The 17,685-nt window shown below is 38.1% G+C and overlaps 1 protein-coding gene across 2 annotated transcripts; it reads right to left on the bottom strand.

The window, feature by feature from the left end:
- Positions 1-321: 321 nt before the first annotated feature.
- Positions 322-16,947, bottom strand: LOC134789930 (serine/threonine-protein kinase greatwall). 2 transcript variants are annotated; one of them, XM_063760654.1, is made up of 12 exons: positions 16,769-16,947; positions 16,316-16,564; positions 14,510-14,738; positions 13,370-13,549; positions 13,035-13,156; positions 12,508-12,710; positions 7,039-7,248; positions 5,752-5,974; positions 5,073-5,227; positions 4,120-4,244; positions 1,028-1,240; positions 322-608 (listed from the first exon to the last, which is right to left on the bottom strand). In XM_063760654.1, the coding sequence occupies exons 1-12, from the start codon at positions 16,859-16,861 to the stop codon at positions 562-564; spliced, it is 2,049 nt and encodes a 682-aa protein (XP_063616724.1). In that variant the 5' UTR covers positions 16,862-16,947; the 3' UTR covers positions 322-561. The 2 variants fall into 2 exon arrangements, with proteins under 2 accessions (XP_063616724.1, XP_063616725.1); XM_063760655.1 differs by having other exon boundaries at positions 13,403-13,549.
- Positions 16,948-17,685: the final 738 nt, after the last annotated feature.

Below are 17,685 nucleotides of genomic sequence, written 5' to 3'. Positions count from 1 at the left end.
AAATAAGGTTTAACAATATTTATATTTGTATAACAAACTACTAATAATGCATTGAAATCTTCACTCTACAATTAAACAATAATTATCATAATTACACAGCTCAAACATCAGTCTTAATAATAAAATAATATAAACGAATTGCTACCTTAAAATATTTTTAAAATATAGAATCATAATTGTTCTAAGACAGATGTGTTCAACTTGACACATTTCTATATTTTTTTAAACTCTTATTGTGTTGCGTAGGTACATTGCACCATTTATTAAAGTGACCGAATATTGACTGAAAACTGAAATTGAAAGTTTTTTGGGCATAGTACATGTAGCCCTTCATGAATATCGATCACGAGCATATTTTACAATGGTAAAAAGACAAAGGTCGTATCGTAATTAAATAAACTTACCTGACACAGTATCACAGCTGATCTCTATTAAAAGTGAGACCTATAGCAGCGGTAATTCATTGTTACTTGAAAACTTTTGTTACTATAATAAATGTTTGCCAGTCCTTACTTTTCAGGTACCAAAGTTCCAATTACACTTGCACATTGCACTCACTAATTACATATCGAAGTTGGACACGTGTAACTGCTGCAAGATATTGCGGGCTGAAACAAGAAATATCATTTTGTATTTTTTAGAACGATTTTTATTATATGGTATACGGCACGACCGAGGTTTGAACCCATAATTTTAAACCACCACACATACGATAGGGTAAATTTGTTTGTAAATAATTCGAAGTTTAACATTGGCGATCGCTCCTTTACAAGCATTAGGCCACTAAAATGTAACCCTTAGTTTGCTTTGAGCCTTGACAGACCCTTGTTCGTTTACAATTTTAACACAGTAAATACAACAATTGTTTTATTATATGTATATTAACCGTTTTCTAACAATACGTTACTTTTTAGTCCATATTTTTACAGATATTTTGTATTTTATTAATTTAAGTACAGATAACTAAGAGAAATATCTGAAACTTAGTTTTTTGTTAGCTGACATAAAAAACCCACACTCGATTTACCTTGAAAATATCCAGTATCATGCAAATCATCGGGAGTAGGCACGAAGGGTGGCTCGGCGTTGAGTTGGTTCTCCCAGTTCACGGCTCTGAACAGGGGCATGCTCTTGACCGCGGAGGCCGCGGGCCGGTCCGAGGGCTCCATGGTGAGGAGCGCCTCTACGGCACCCATCGCCTCTTCTGATAGAGCTTCCTCGCCTTCCGGCCATTCAAGATCTGCAATAAAGAAATAAAAAAAAGTATTAAGGTGGTTCGATTTTCATACAAAATTCAATCGCATTGCATTAAGTCACTACACACTATTAGTACATAAATATTTCCGCATTTATCTACTTTCGAATATTCGTTTGCGCGAAATTAATAGGAAAACAATGTTTCATACAGAAATCATGCAATAATCATAGTTAAATTTTCATCAATTTTACGTATGTGTGTGTCACAAATGTCGTGTACAGATACATTTGCGACGTTGCCATACTATTTCCGACGTTGCCGGGCTGACCACGGCGCGAATTTGGAGTGCCGTCATGTTTAGTGCAATTTTGTTGACAGGTACTTAATTGACTGAAGCGAGAATAAGTACCCGAAATTCGTCAGCTTAGCTAAGAACTATCATGGCGTGTTTTGCAAACAGTCGCTTTTTTGCTTTCAATCGGAAAGTTCCCGGTTCGATCCCCAGCATTGTATGCTGGGATATAACTTTTTGTAATTTTTTTACACCTAAATTTCGTATTGTTTTTTTTTATATGTTTATTTAATTTTTCTTATTTTCAAAAAGCGAATGACTACGCGTATTTGTTTATTTTTTACAAAGATAATTAGAAATTGTACTCTACCTAATCTCTTTGATTTTTACAATCAGGACATCCTCACTGCAATAAAAAAGAAATGTATAATATTTCCTGTGGTTGAAAATAATGGATTTTTTGTCCATGAATGAAGAACACAATTACAGTTACTACCAGGTAAGTAAATTATAACTCGATTATAACATTATTAGAATCCATATTGTTGCATCATCTTTCTTCCTATTACATCAGAGATTTTTTCCTATCATGATTCATGATATTATATTTCTTTCAGGTACAGGGACTACTACGGATAACAAATATGAAAAAAATGTACTTGTACTTGAATTCAAAATAAAAAAAATACTTAAATAAATGTTTTCATTTTATTTTACGTAAAACCGGCCAAGTGCGAGTCGGACTCGCAAACGAAGGGTTCCGTACCATTATCTATAAAAAAGGGTCACCCATCCAAGTACTGACCCCGCCCGACGTTGCTTAACTTCGGTCAAAAATCACGTTTGTTGTATGGGAGCCCCACTTAAATCTTTATTTTATTCTGTTTTTAGTATTTGTTGTTATAGCGGCAACAGAAATACATCATCTGTGAAAATTTCAACTGTCTAGCTATCACGGTTCGTGAGATACAGCCTGGTGACATACAGACGGACGGACGGACGGACAGCGGAGTCTTAGTAATAGGGTCCCGTTTTACCCTTTGGGTACGGAACCCTAAAAGCTGTGAAAATCAGGTATTGAATATTTTTTCTTGAAAACGTTGATAAAGTAATTTATTGATAGAGTCTGTGCGGAAAGAGAAGAGTCTTGAAATGTAGGGGAGCCCATACATTCTACGACTCTTCTCTTTCCGCACATACCCTAATACCAACTAATACTGAATATCTGGGGGAGCGGTGGTGGCCTAGCGGAAAGCGCGTGCGACTTGCAATCCGGAGGTCGCGGGTTCTAACCCCAGCTCGTACCAATGATATTTGGTACGAAATATCATTTGATACCTATTTACCGAAACCTATTTATATACCGATACCTATTTTTCGGTGAAAGAAAACAATGTGAGGAAACTGGACTAATCCCAATAAGTTAACTCTCTGGGTTGGAAGGTCAGGGCAGTCGCTTTCGTAAAAACTAGTGCCCATGCCAATTCTGGGATTAGATGCCAAGCGGACCCCACGCGAGGAAGAAGAGATTGAATATCTGGGAGACCGACCAAAGCTTAGAAAACATATAAAAACTCAAAAATGCGCGTTTTCTCACAGATCAGACCTAGCTAAGAGATCCAACCCCTTATAGCAAATTTCATTGAAATCATTAGAGCCGTTTCTGATATCATCCAAATATATAAATAAAAATATATATATATAATAATTGCTCGTTTAAAGGTAAGATAACACAAAAAGACTAAAATAAACAAAAAGAAATTACCTACTCGCACCAGTCTTGAACCCCAATCCTCTTGCACGTATTTCCACGAACATACCGTTACGCTATTGCAACATACTTACGTTGTGTGAAATTGTCTACTACAAGGATCACGGAAACACTGTTTGCATGTGTGAGTAATAGTAGGAAAAAGCGTGACAGCAACACTCCGTCGAATTAAAAAGGTGGTTTTTGCACAATGAAGTATTCAATGTTTATTTTAATAGTTCAATATTTATTTAAAGAGTGCGCGAAACATACTTTTAAGTATACAAATACCATGACCATTTCACAAAAAAATAAAACCTGAAATTTTGCAAAAGTGGTGCCATCTAGCGAGAGTTAAGTTTTGAGTAACCTAGGCGAACCACCTTAACAGGTCTATGTATAAAAGTTTCATTTTCGGTTATTTCGGTCGAAACTGAGTCAAAACCGAACCTTCAATTTCGCTTTCGACAAAAAATCGATCTGTAAACCGTCTCAACAGACAACACTTTCGATTTAACAAAAACCGCACTCAAGTTCGTCAGTTGACATGTTAAACTCATAACACCCCACTTTTTCTGTTGGGGGTCAAAATTAGCTTTATTAAGCACACATACACAAGCCGGAATACGGTAAAATTAACATTTATTTTTTAGTAAGTACTGCTTTTATGGCTTTTTCTTATGCTGCCTTCTTGTTATCAGTATTGCACCTCGGGAAGAAGCGACGTACACTACAATATGCCGTGTATACGTATAGACATGTAATCGCCAATGCCATAAGGTGCTAAACCTGTCTGAACACATCAGCATCACAGACTATACGATGCATATTAGTTAGGGGAAAATCCGCCGTATATGAAATAGTATGAAACGAACTTACTTCTGGACAAAATGTTTGTGAAAACAGCTTGTGGCGTTTCGTCGTTGAACGGCGGCACGCCGGTCATGAACTCGTACAGACATACGCCCAGCGCCCACCAGTCCACTTGAGGCCCGTGCCCCTGTCTGCAAATTAGGTTCAGTTATAAAAAAAAATTACATAGTTTAATCAAAAAGAGGATATATGAGCGATTTTACCAAAAATATTGTAATAAAGTGCGTGGGTAGACCCCCCCACAAAGTGGACTGCTGACCTGGTAAAGGTCGCGGGAGTCCGCTAGATGCGGGTGGCGCAAGACGCAAGACCGGTCATTGTGGCACTCTTTGGGGGAGGCCTACGTCCAGCATGTGGACGTCCTCTGGGTGATATGATGATGATGATGTAATAAAGATGTGCGACGTCGATGAACTAGATAAAATCCGTAATAAGATGTAGGGGATGTAGGTATGTATGAAAGGCTGGGCATGTGCGGCATCACCCATAAGAGCTGAAGACTACTACAGGGGCCGATCATAGGGACCGCCGTGCGCGTGGAGTCTGCCACCTTGTAGCCGAAATCAAAAACTTAAACTTGTCACGCTCATAAGCAAGGTGCCTACTGCGCCCTACAGTTCACGCTCGCTCCTTTCCGTGTTGGAAGGTCTGTAATCTTGTATGTACTCTAAATCGAAAACTGATACATGAGAACATGACATTTACGCTTCGTACTAAACCCAACTATTTAAGTGGACACATGTAGTACAGTCAACTGTAAAAATATGGGTTCACAAATCATCTCAAAAATATGTCCCATAGCTCTTATGACAGCGAATTAAAGAACTATGGGACATAGTTTTGAATAAGTTGGCTACACCCATATTTTTACAGTTGACTGTACATGAATGTCAGACGGTGGAATCACGATTGTAATATCAGCAATGGAGAAACAAAAGTCGAGAAAGAAAATGTCTTACTTCAATAAAAGCTCAGGTGCCAAATAATCCGGAGTTCCTAGAATCCTTTGATCAGAGACCTGGTTCCCGCGCCTCACGCTCTTTGGTGTTCTGTACGGCGTCTGGGCTGTTGCTAGAGGCGTTTTGCACTCTGTGGGCGACCGGCTTCCTTCACCCTAAAACATACATTAAAATTTAATGAGGTATAAAACATTGAATAATTATACGATTTAGACTCACTTGTTTTAAGTCACTCGACGTAAGAGACCTAGGCTCTCCGAAACATGTCGCGCGAGTGTCTTAAAACAAGTGAGTCTAAACCGTAAAATTATTCAATGTTAGTATGTATCACAACAGTTTAAATTCGATTTGAGGTATAAAACTTTTTAGAAGACTACGGCAAAACAAAAAAGAGTGTTTCGTTTTAAGCAGTTTAGAGTCCGAAATTATCTGGGCATGCCCGCTAGTTGCGTATTTTGATTTTCATTCGCGAACGTAGTCTTAAAGACAAAATATGTAGATTAAAAAAAGCTCATGACTGCCAAATACGTTAACTGACGCGCTCGGTTACATTGTAATATCAACCTTCGTGTATTCCGATAAAGTTTACAATGGCTTGTTGTATATAATAGGCGTGGCGTTCAAAGAGTTAAGAAAACGTAAATTTTACAATTACTATCTAAAATTTACTGTAACATACCTTACTCATTCTCCTAGTAGGAAATATTTCTAAGCTAGTTGAAATATGTTTACTGAATACGATAGCCTTTTCCTTAGTCCCTGACATTGGATGATCATCTTTGGGTAAGTTGAATCGGGTAGCTTTTTGTTTCTTCTTGCCATCTGGTGATTTTGCATTCGATACGGGTGTTGAAAATATGACGCCAACGTTAAAATGATGGCTATCATTCTGAGACACCCATCTGTGAAATGAAAATGGTGTAAAAAAACTAGAAAATTATTATTTAAAATGTTAGTTATTACCAATAAGAAATGGGGACTATGGGGAGCTGACACATCTAAGTAAGTACAATCGCCTGCGCTCGCGGTGTTACACCCTTAGGGCGATACTCATTTGAATGCCTTGTAAGTAGCAGGTAGTAAGGATTAAGGCAATTTTTTCTTAACTGGAACACCGCGAGCGCAGGCGATTGTATATATAGTTTACCCTTTTAAGGTCTCTGCCCACTACACCGTATCATACCATGACCATAGTAGGAACGTGTCAGGCAAAAAAATATTCTTTGTATATGAGACTATGCCCACTAGCCCGTTCCGTCACCGACCATACCCGTCGCGTGCCATGCACGGACCGTCTAAATTTGTCGGCGACGATATTTTGCCGGTGCAGAAACGCTCCGTGCACGGCACGCAACGTTGCCAGAACGGTGCGTGCAGGCGGCGAAACGGTGAGCATACGGGTTATAAGCGCTTATAGTGACCGTTCTAAGACCGTTATAAATGCGTTGCCACATTTCTTGCTCGCTCTTGCCAGTCTGATAACTATTAGCTCGCTCTTTTTGACGAGTCTTGTTCTCGCGAATAAAACGCGGGTACTAAGAGGATGAAACGCGGATGCTACGGGGATTATAGGCGGATGGTATGGGGATGATACGCGATTACTACGGGCACTAAACCCGTTATGTACGGATATGAAACAATGTGAGCACGGTGTAGTGGGCATAGTAGTCCGTATCGCGTCACATTCCGTGCCTGATACGTTCACAGCACGGTCATGGTATGATAGTGTAGTGGGCAGAGACCTTTAGAGATACATTTTTTTTGATGAAAAGTCACTGACGTAAAACTCTATTTTAGCTTTATTTATTGTAATTTTAATTTATATTTTAAACTATTGAATAAATATTTTGAATTGAAACATTAAAGTCGAATGTTTATCATGAATAAACCTGGATAAACATGAATAACGCCATTAGCTAAAAGATGGCAGCATACTTTGTTAAAAAAATGTACTACCCATAAGTACCTCTTTTTTAAAACCCCTTTGATTGGGTTCTTACGCCTTTCTGGAGTGGGATGTATGGACATCCGCTTAGGCGTGTTCTGGCTAACCTCCAGCGCCATGATTTCCTGTGTGAGCCCACTGTGGTTCTCCTTAGACTCCGCGAGGCTCGTCACACCCGTAGGCGTATCGCCATCAACATCCAAGATTCTTTTCCTTTTCTTTGCTCTGAAACTATAATTATACATCTTTATAATTCTGAAACTATAATTATACATTTTAATAGTTCTGAAACTATAATAATACATTTTAATAATTCTGAAACTATAATAATACATTTTTATAAATCTGAAACTATAATTATACATTTTTATAATTCTGGAACCATAATTATAGATTTTTATAATAAAACTTGAGTTTGAAATTTAAATTTAACAGTTGCTGGAGCATTATCCAACATCAATTAAAAAAAAAACCGGCCAAGTGCGAGTCGGACTCGTTTTTCGTAGTTTTCGAGTTATGATTTTTTAAAGTTTTAAGAGCCCTTATTCCTTAGAGCGTTCACCGATTTTGCGAAATAACACTCGATAGATGGCGTTAGCGCTCGGTACGCGAGCGCCGGCAAAGCTAAGCGCGTTTCAACGCAGACAAGAATAATTTTGATACTTTTCAATTTAATTTGCAAGTAAATTTATTTTAACGTTATATTGGCACTCTGTATTTTATTTTATAAGCATGGTAGTAGTCAATAGAGTATATGTGATGAGATAATATATAACCAACGACGAGTAAAAAATAATGATTGTTTACCTCTGTATGTCATGGAATTATTGTGACAAGTTCATCCACGAAGTCAAGTAACTTATTCAAGTCAGTTCACCAAGGAAGTTGAATAATTAAATGTTTTAAAGATAAGGTTATATTAAATAATAATATATACAGGGTGGCCAAAAATAAGTGCATTCCCGTTGCCAGGGAGGTTTAGGGATTATACTGAACTAAGCAACCGCGAACCGCGATGGGACCAACCCCGAAATCGCGAAAAAAAAATTTGGCTGTTTCATACATTTTGTCTAGTCCATTTTCTATGGGAGGGTAATTTTTTTTCCAGCAACCATTTTCTTGCCAGCAGCGGAAAAGCACTTATTTTATGGCCACCCTGTATAATGACAATAAATTCGAGAGTACCTGCAAGTAACAACTACTGAACTCTCTGAAGTTCGATTTTATGTCTAAAACAGAAGTATCTCCGTTTTTAGGGTTCCGTACCCAAAGGGTAAAACGGGACCCTATTACTAAGACTCCGCTGTCCGTCCGTCCGTCCGTCCGTCAATCACCAGGCTGTATCTCACGAATCGAGATAGCTAGACAGTTGAAATTTTCACAGATGATGTATTTCTGTTGCCGCTATAACAACAAATACTAAAACAGAATAAAATAAAGATTTAAGTGGGGCTCCCATACTGTTGTAAACGTGATTTTTGATAGAAGTTAAGCAACGTCGGGCTCGGGCGGGGTCAGTACTTGGATGGGTGACCGTTTTTATAGATAATGGTACGGAACCCTTCGTGTGCGAGTCCGACTCGCACTTGGCCGGTTTTTATTTAGAACGAAGTTGATTTATAAGGTTTACTTGATCCTTGTGGGAAGCAAATGAAGCTTTATTTGTAAGTATGTATGTAAAATAAAATAATATTAATAATCTATCAACCGCATCTAGATCGATAGTGCTCGTCAAGGAAAATCTATTGAGCCCAAACACGATGGAGTTATGATGAGTAGATTAGGAGTTCTGGTGACCAACTCCTGACTCCATCATGAAAACCTGGACTTCATCTAGATTCTAGATCGATGGTGCTTGTCGGGGCAAATCTATTGATCCCAAACACGATGGAGTTATGATGAATAGATTAGGACTTCTGGGGACCAACTCCTGACCCCATCTCGTAATGGAGTCAGGAGTTGGTCACCAGAAGAGTCTCATGACTCTGGATAATAATATTAATAATCTATCAACCGCATCTAGATCGATAGTGCTCGTCAAGGAAAATCTATTGAGCCCAAACACGATGGAGTTATGATGAGTAGATTAGGAGTTCTGGTGACCAACTCCTGACTCCATCATGAAAACCTGGACTTCATCTAGATTCTAGATAGATGGTGCTCGTCAGGGCAAATCTAATGAGCCCAATCACGATAGAGTGATAATGAGTAGATTAGGATTTCTGGTGACCAACTCCTGACTCCATCATGAGAACCTGGACTTCATCTAGATCAATGGTGCTCGTCGGGGCAAATCTATTGAGCCCAAACACGATGGAGTTATGATGAGTAGATTAGAACATCTGGTGACCATCTCATGATGGAGTCAGGAGCTGGTCACCAGAAGGGTCTCATGACCCTGGACCTCATCTAGATAGATGGTGCTCGTCGAGGCAAATCGATTGAGCCCAAACACGATGGAGTGATAATGAGTAGATTAGGAGTTCTGGTGACCAACTCCTGACTCCATCATGAGAACCTGGACCTCATCTAGATCGATGGTGTTCGTCAAGGAAAATCTATTGAGCCCAAACAGGATGGAGTTATGATGAGTAGATTAGGAGTTCGGTGACCATTACTGACTCCATCATGAGAACCTGGACTTCATCTAGATCGATGGTGCTCGTCGGGGCAAATCTATTGAGCCCAAACACGATGGAGTTATTATGAGTAGATTAGAACATCTGGTGACCATCTCATGATGGAGTCAGGAGTTGGTCACCAGAAGGGTCTCATGACCCTGGACCTCATCTAGATAGATGGTGCTCGTCGAGGCAAATCGATTGAGCCCAAACACGATGGACTTATGATGAGTAAATTAGGACTTCTGGTGACCATCTCATGATGGAGTCAGAAGTTGGTCACCAGAAGGGTCTCATGACCCTGGACCTTATCTAGATAGATGGTGCTCGTCAGGGCAAATCATTTGAACCCAAACACGATGGAGTGTTAATGAGTAGATTAGGAGTTCTGGTGACCAACTCCTGACTCCATCATGAGAACCTGGACCTCATCTAGATCGATGGTGTTCGTCAAGGAAAATCTATTGAGCCCAAACACGATGGAGTTATGATGAGTAGATTAGGAGTTCGGTGACCATTCCTGACTCCATCATGAGAACCTGGACATCATCCAGGTCGTCCGGGTATAATAAAAATGCAAACCCTAACCAGAATTCAAGTAACACTGAAAATCTATCACATAAGCGAGAGTCGGTTGTTAAAATTAAATATGGTGTAAAAAATGTACACCCTTGGATCAAGATTTTCTAATCATAGTATACAGCACTTCTCGGAACTCTCTCGATGGTTACGAAAGCAACGAACGCCTGACGGTCGAGCACAAGTCCGTCCCCTAAGCGCACTCGGCGGAGACTGAGCGCGCGGTGTCGGTGCAGCGTGATTTATACGTCTTTAAAAAAATATAGATTTACGGCTAGGTAGGTCCTATAGTTATGATTTTTTTTTATGAGTAGACATAAAGTTACAATTTGATAAAATATTATTTTTGGGGCAAAATATAAGTCCAATTTGCGATAAAAAAATGTAATGTAACCCTGTTTTCACCAAAAAAATGAAGAAAACTCGGAAGGTTTTTTATCAATTTTTTAAAATGAATCTTCGATTTTCAAGCATGTCAGCCCCTCGTACAAGATATGGTGAGTTGAATTGTAATCATTCATGTACCAAATGATTCTTGTTTACTGCAAAATTGAGAACCGAAACGACCCTTCTCACTGCAAAATTTGAAAAAGACTCCTAAGAAAACTCATTTATTTTAGGTTCAAAAAGAGAAAATGAAAATTTGAACGTTTTCAGCCCCTAGTTTAAGAAATGATTATTTAAGTACGTTATCAGTTTTTGAATAAATACTAATAGTTACGTCGTAATCTTAAATGAAAAAGGAAGCATTTTGCAAAATACGCTCGTCTGTAGGAGTAAGGACTCTTAACTTTTGTTAAGAAATTCCGGGATGAAGCAATTAATTTATTTAAAAAAAACTTGAAGTTTTTTGAATGTTTCTTTTTGTAACATAATCCTTGACAAACGGCGCAGTTGCTAAAAAAATCAGCAACTTCACTTGGCTGTTGTGAGTTGGAAAAAAAAGGAAACGACAAAATTTTACGTTCAAGCATGTCAAGCTTAGACTTTGCGCTTACCTAAATAAATAAAAAATACAAGCAATTTCAAGGACTTATGGTTATTGTAGAAACTGCTAGACCCTAAGTTTTTAAAAAGGTAAAATAGTGATACTTAATAGTCTAATTTGACAGAGTCGCCGGTCAAAGGAACTGAGGTGGAAAGTTTCCAAATTAGTAATTCATTAAATAAAATCCTCTTGTTATTCCTAACGTTAATCAAACAGAAATTACCACGAGAAATTAATATTGTGCCGTGTGATTGACCAAGCATCATTTTGCTTAACTTATTCATTATCTTAACTGGACCCGCGTCGCGACGGGTTGTTATCTACAAAGGGTTATTTTTTACCTGCTCCAATACCTACTGTTATTTTATGGGGTCACTTCCCCATCGCTATTTCGTGTTATCAGTGCAAATACCACCAACAATAATTACCTAGTAGGCATAAAAGCAAAGCAAAGCTTCACCCCGGAATTTCTTAACAAAAGTTAAAAAATTCATAACTCGTAAACTGCTAAATATCGGCTAACATACATGGGGTATATTCTGATAGCCCACGACGTGACGAATTTAAAAAAAAATTTGTACGTCAAGGTTTGGACCACCTTGTATGTGAAACGCGATTGAATTGCCTTTAATAAACCCGTAGGGGGTCGGATCAAAAACTAAGTAATTAGTCCGACTCACGCTTGACTGCATATTTCTAATAGGTTTTCCTGTCATCTATCTATAGGTAAAGAAGTATTTTGTATAAATTTTCAAAATTTTAGACCCAGTAGATTCGGAGATAAAGGGGGGGGAATGGTCATTTTTTGGCTATTTTCTTAAATAATTTCTAAACTATTTATTTTAAAATTACAAAAAATATATATTTGAGCTTCTCAAAATGAGCTCTTTCATTTGATATGTAACATGATATAGTTTAAAAAACATTATTTTTAATTTTCTCATTTACCCCCCAAAAGTGGCCTCCGTGTTTAAAATTCATTTGTTTACGTAAGATGTCCGTCTTTGGGTCACGAATTTACACGTGTGTACCAAATTTCAACTTAATTGGTCCAGTACTTTTGGAGAAAATGGGCTGTGACAGACGGACAGACAGACAGACAGACAGACAGACGCACGAGTGATCCTATAAGGGTTCCGTTTTTTCCTTTTGAGGTACGGAACCCTAAAAAAGGATTTAGTGGAACTTTGACGCTGCGTCGAAACTGTCTGAGGCATGATAACTTTTCATTTTTAATGAGCAAGTAAGAAAATGTGCCATGAAATATAATATAACATAACTATAGGTATTTCAAAGACTTACCTAGGTATCCTTTTCAAAGAATGTCCTCTACACAGTGGTGATGTTGACTGATCATGTTGAGAGTCGGCAGAAACAATTGACTCTTCCATTGAGGATGCAGTGTTGCTGCTTATATCAGTTGACTTGTTGTCTCTGGACGAATCAGTTTTTGAGCTCTCGCAAGTGTGGTAGGAGCTTAATGATTCGGAACCTGAGTCTTGAGACTGAAAAACGATTTTTGAATAAAAATGTATTAGTCACAAGTCACAAGCAACTACTCTTACACTATATCATTGGTTATGATTCGTAGGTCGAGTATTGTAAGTACACTCAGCCTTAACAGCTACTTAATCCATTATAATTAGCCAAAACGGATCCTCAGTGGCGTAGCGTTAACTAGCCGTGGGCGAAGTCCCATTTGCGAGGCCGTTTTCTTTTAGTGTGAAAGATGTAAGCTAGACTGATGGTCAATTGATAGTATTGGTCTATGACAGTATTGGTATTAAAGTAAAATTAAAAGTCATTCACAGCAATAATAAAAAACATACAATCACGTCATCCAAATTAATACTCTCAGCACTCATAAAAGGGTGTATGCCTGAGAGCTGAGAGTGGTCCAGCATCCCGGTTTTGATGTCCCCTATTTCACCAAACAGTCCCTTTGATTTACCTGCAATGGAAAAAAGGCTAAGTAACCAGCTTTAGGACTTGTATCATTTTTCTCGGACTCTTATACTTATGATTTCTGTAACTTTCAGATGATCCATTTTCACGTGGTATTCACTAAACACATAAGTAGTATTTACACTTTACAGTGATAAAGCTAGCTTTTGCATTAAAGTCAACATATATGAATAAGCCTAATAATAGAGTTGTGTCGTACACGTCTCTTTTAGGTCATCAATGAGGTTCTCACAGGGTTCCACGGACGTGACCGAGTTGTATGTACTGTCCCTGTCTCCTCCCGAGCCAAACGACAGGTGAGACGTCAGAGACTGCAGCTGCCCAGGGGTTCGCAAGTTAAGGCTCGGAGTTCTGTTTACAAAGTCGGAGATCTCCAAATCTGGAAAAAATAGAATTAAAGGCCTCTAAACATCACTAAAACGAATAAATAAGCCGAAAAAAATCATTAACTTTAGCAATTTTTTTTATTCTGTTCTCTTCCATTTCTTTTTTTTACTACCAACCCTCCCATAATGGCTTCTTTTAGTGGCCCCTAAGAGCAGTACCGTCTTTACCATAAGGGCACACGGGGCCCGTGAACAGGGCCCCCATCCTCAGGGATTTGATTACCCATAATAAAAAGAAGATCATAGTAGAAAAATGTTAGTTTAATTAGCTTTCATTATTTTCCAAAAGGGCCCCAAATTCTTATGTGGGACACATTATGGGGACTTAAGGGGGACAACGATTACTCGCGTCCGCAGGAAGATTACCTTAGATACCCTGCACGTGTCCCCTGGGTGGTGCTAAAGAGTAATCAACTTTGGCTGCTGCACTGCACTTCTAACGAGAGCCTCGCAGCAATAAACAGATACGATTTCGTCCACTGCTATCACGTAAAATCACATTATAAATTAAGTAAGCATGAACACCAAGACCAGAGATTTAGGACCCTCCGTCCGAATTTGCCAAATAAATGTCGAAGGGATCAGTAGACCAAAGTGCAACTACATGTCCAGACTTCTGGCCGATTACAAAATTGACGTCCTGAACATACAGGAAACGCATGCAAAGGACGATCAGGATATGGAGAATAGAGGCCAAATACCCGGCTATCAACTAATGCCCCATAACGCGCTATGCCAACGGACCTCCTGAAGACCTGATCGTCCTTAACGACGAGGCCACCAAGTGGCTGATTGGACTTAATCTGCATTTATAACTGTTTGTTTTCTGTTTATCATACTATGCCATACGATTAAATAAATTCTTATGTGCCCAAGGATCCCAGCATAGTTTAAGACGGCCCTGCCTAGGAGGGTTATAACTTCTTAGGCTGACTATGTAATTATTATCTTACCTCTATGGATCTCAATCCTAGACAGCCCAAAGTCTGTCAACTTAACATGACCACTCTTAGCAATCAGCATGTTGTCTGGTTTCAGATCTCTGTGAATGATATTGTGTTTGTGCAAGTAATCTAAAGCCAAAGTCACTTCTGCTATATAGAACACAGCCATGGATTCCTCCAGAAACCCATACATTCCTAGAAGTGACTTCAGATCACCGCCTACCATGTATTCCATGACCTGAAATGTTTTAATTGTTAAGATGAATAGAAGACCAATTGAACATATTATATTTGGAAAAGATATTTGGAAAATATAATGGGATTAAATGCAAAAACAGGTTTGGACCTCAGCTTGAATTAATTAGGTTTTTTGGAATTAAATACGAGGGTCGCACTGAAATATTCGGGAATGGGACACTTAGAAATAACATAATAGAAACAGGCATATAATTTATAAAAATGTAACTCTTTATAAAACTTTTAAGGTATATTCCATTTGGTTGTCATTTGTATTTAAGAATTACTGGCAATTTGAAAATTGTATGTCGAACATTATTTGAATTTTTGGCCAAGTGATTTTTCGGATCATATTTTTAAACGGTTTTCAATATGCCCTCAGCGAACAAATAAAAGTTACAATGGGCTTCTGTTATTTTTTTATGAACTAGAGTTCATCGTACGCTCGTTTGCAGTTAAAATTAAATATGAAAGTCACTTTCATTTTATCCCATGGGTGATCTTAAAGAAGCATGTCATTCCAAAGCGACGTCAAAAATTAAAATCGCATTTGTGCTGTTAATTAAAAAGACTGCCAAAAAAGTTGCATATCGGCAGATTTCGACATTCCTAAATATTCATATGACAACAGTAAAAAAATCTTTTATATATATATATATATGTAAAAAAACTTCAATTCCGTTGGCTACTCCACGAATTTCATACAAAACCACTAAGGCCCCAAAATCGCCATACAAAAAGGACTTTGGGATTATGAGCCGTGTGCATTACAGAATGATTACTTTCAAAAGAAAATTTATATGCGTGGTCAGTTTGAGTTTAAGTATGTATTAAAATAAAGATTGACCGTCTAGATGCGACAGTTTTCTCTATTCCCGACATTTTCAGTGCAACCCTCGTATACCTGACGTGTAATTTTTAACTTTCTTTCTAACTAGATTACCAACACTAATAAAGCTTTGGAGAGTCACCAGAAAAACAAACACCCAAAAGAAGGTCCAATTCCAAATTGGCATTGATTTGGTTATTTACTCAGTAAACCTAACACCCACTTGTCTAAATGGGCTAGAATTTGAAGAAACCTGTATTGTAACAAAAGGTAACAGAATTAAATGCACAAGATACATATGAATGTATCAAATGATAGTAAATTTAACAGTAAATTTTTGGTGCAGGAAAACATTGTGAAGAAAAACTCATATGTGTTGATAAGTCTGTGGCAATTGTTGGGATTAGGTGAACTAAAGCATATTTAGCACACAACTACAAAAGTGCTAATGAGCAGTAGTGTATGGTTTGGAAAAAATGTTAAGGTGAAATGGACATAAACAAGTTCATCAGGAAGCAAGCAAATTAACTGGTAATAATAAACTTGGCACCAAAATTACTCTTTAACCTTTTGACCACCAAAGACATTAACTGATGCGCGTGGCTACAGCCCAATATCATCCTTCGTGCATTCCAGCAAGGTTCACAACGACGCGTCGCGCATGATACGCGCGGCGTTCAAAAGGTTAAGCGTGCAATTAAATAGCACTTTTAAATTTAAACACAAATAACAAATCAAAGTTAACTCACCAGATACACAGAAGACACAGACTGCAATGAATAAAACAAATGCACACAAAATGGACTCCTTGATAAAGCCAGAGCATTCCTTTCTGTAACCACTTGAGTTACCATGTTTTTGTTTATCATATCAGACTTCTTCATAACTTTGATGGCATACATAAGTTCTTTGTTGTTTTTCTTGTGGGCCAGAAACACCTTACCAAATGCGCCTCGACTAATAGGCTTCACAATAGTGAAATCATTTATATCCGGAGCCTGTAAAAACAACGCAATGTATACAATGAAGATTAAACTGCGTGGTATTTTCTGAGATTGTTTTATGTTACGGAATTTATTATACTGCCAGAGGTTAAACCGATATTTTTCTTTATAATAAATATTGATTCAATGACAATGCCATAAATTATGAACAGAAATAACTTGAAATAAGGCTTCTTAAAAATAAAAACAAGTACCCACCTTAGTAATAACATTATCACTAATGGCATTTATCTTTTCCAATATAGTGTGACCCGCTGACTGCTCTTCAAATTTCGAATCGTTAGAAGCCATTTTAAAATTATTTTAACATCAAATCATCAGGTTTAAGAATTATATTTAATTTTTATTGATAAAATTTTGAAACCAACCGCATGATTGTAATTCAGTTTGAGAGTTTGACACTGACAGTTACGACAGATTAGCGTAAACATGAATCTAGGATATACCTGGATCTGGCATGAGTGGTGGGGGTAACTGACAGAACGGGATAGTCTTATGCATCTTTCAGTACGAGTAGCAGAGAAAGCGGTATTATTGCTTGGCCTTGTCACAGTCTCACTTTTTGTTTGTTCCCCACCTTTTTATTAGTATGGAGAATGGTGGGCAACAAATGAATTCGACCAATCACAGTGTCGCATTTGCGTATGTTTTGTCCTTCACGGAGGCACGCGTATACCACTTCTATGCGATCCTACCTTCTATGAGCGTAAAAAAGAAAGCACCGTTTAAGACATTTAATAAGACGATGAATTTTATTCTTGTGACAAAATGGATCAAAAATGGATAGAGACTGTGCGGAAAGAGAAGAGTCGTAAGCCCCCGCCAGCCCGCCACACTCGTGCGCGAATCACGGCGCGAAGCCGCGAACGCGAGTTGGAGCGGGCTGTAGAATACATAACTATAGTTTGTCAAAGGACTGTCTCATTTCAATACAATACACTAGTACTAGCACCCAAAAGAAAAGGATAAGTATAGTTTTCCTAGTTCTTACTGACTGACAAATTGGTTTGACCAACTATAGCTGGTCAAACCAATTTGTCAGTAAATAGGAACAAACAAAACTATACCCATCCTTTTCTTTTGGGTGCTAGTACTAGTGTAAGACAAAGATAGTA

Source organism: Cydia splendana, chromosome 4 (assembly GCF_910591565.1).
Source record: "Cydia splendana chromosome 4, ilCydSple1.2, whole genome shotgun sequence".
NCBI classification, from domain to species: domain Eukaryota; kingdom Metazoa; phylum Arthropoda; class Insecta; order Lepidoptera; family Tortricidae; genus Cydia; species Cydia splendana.
The sequence above is the reverse complement of the archived record's forward strand: the minus strand, read 5'-3'. Positions and strand labels throughout refer to the sequence as shown.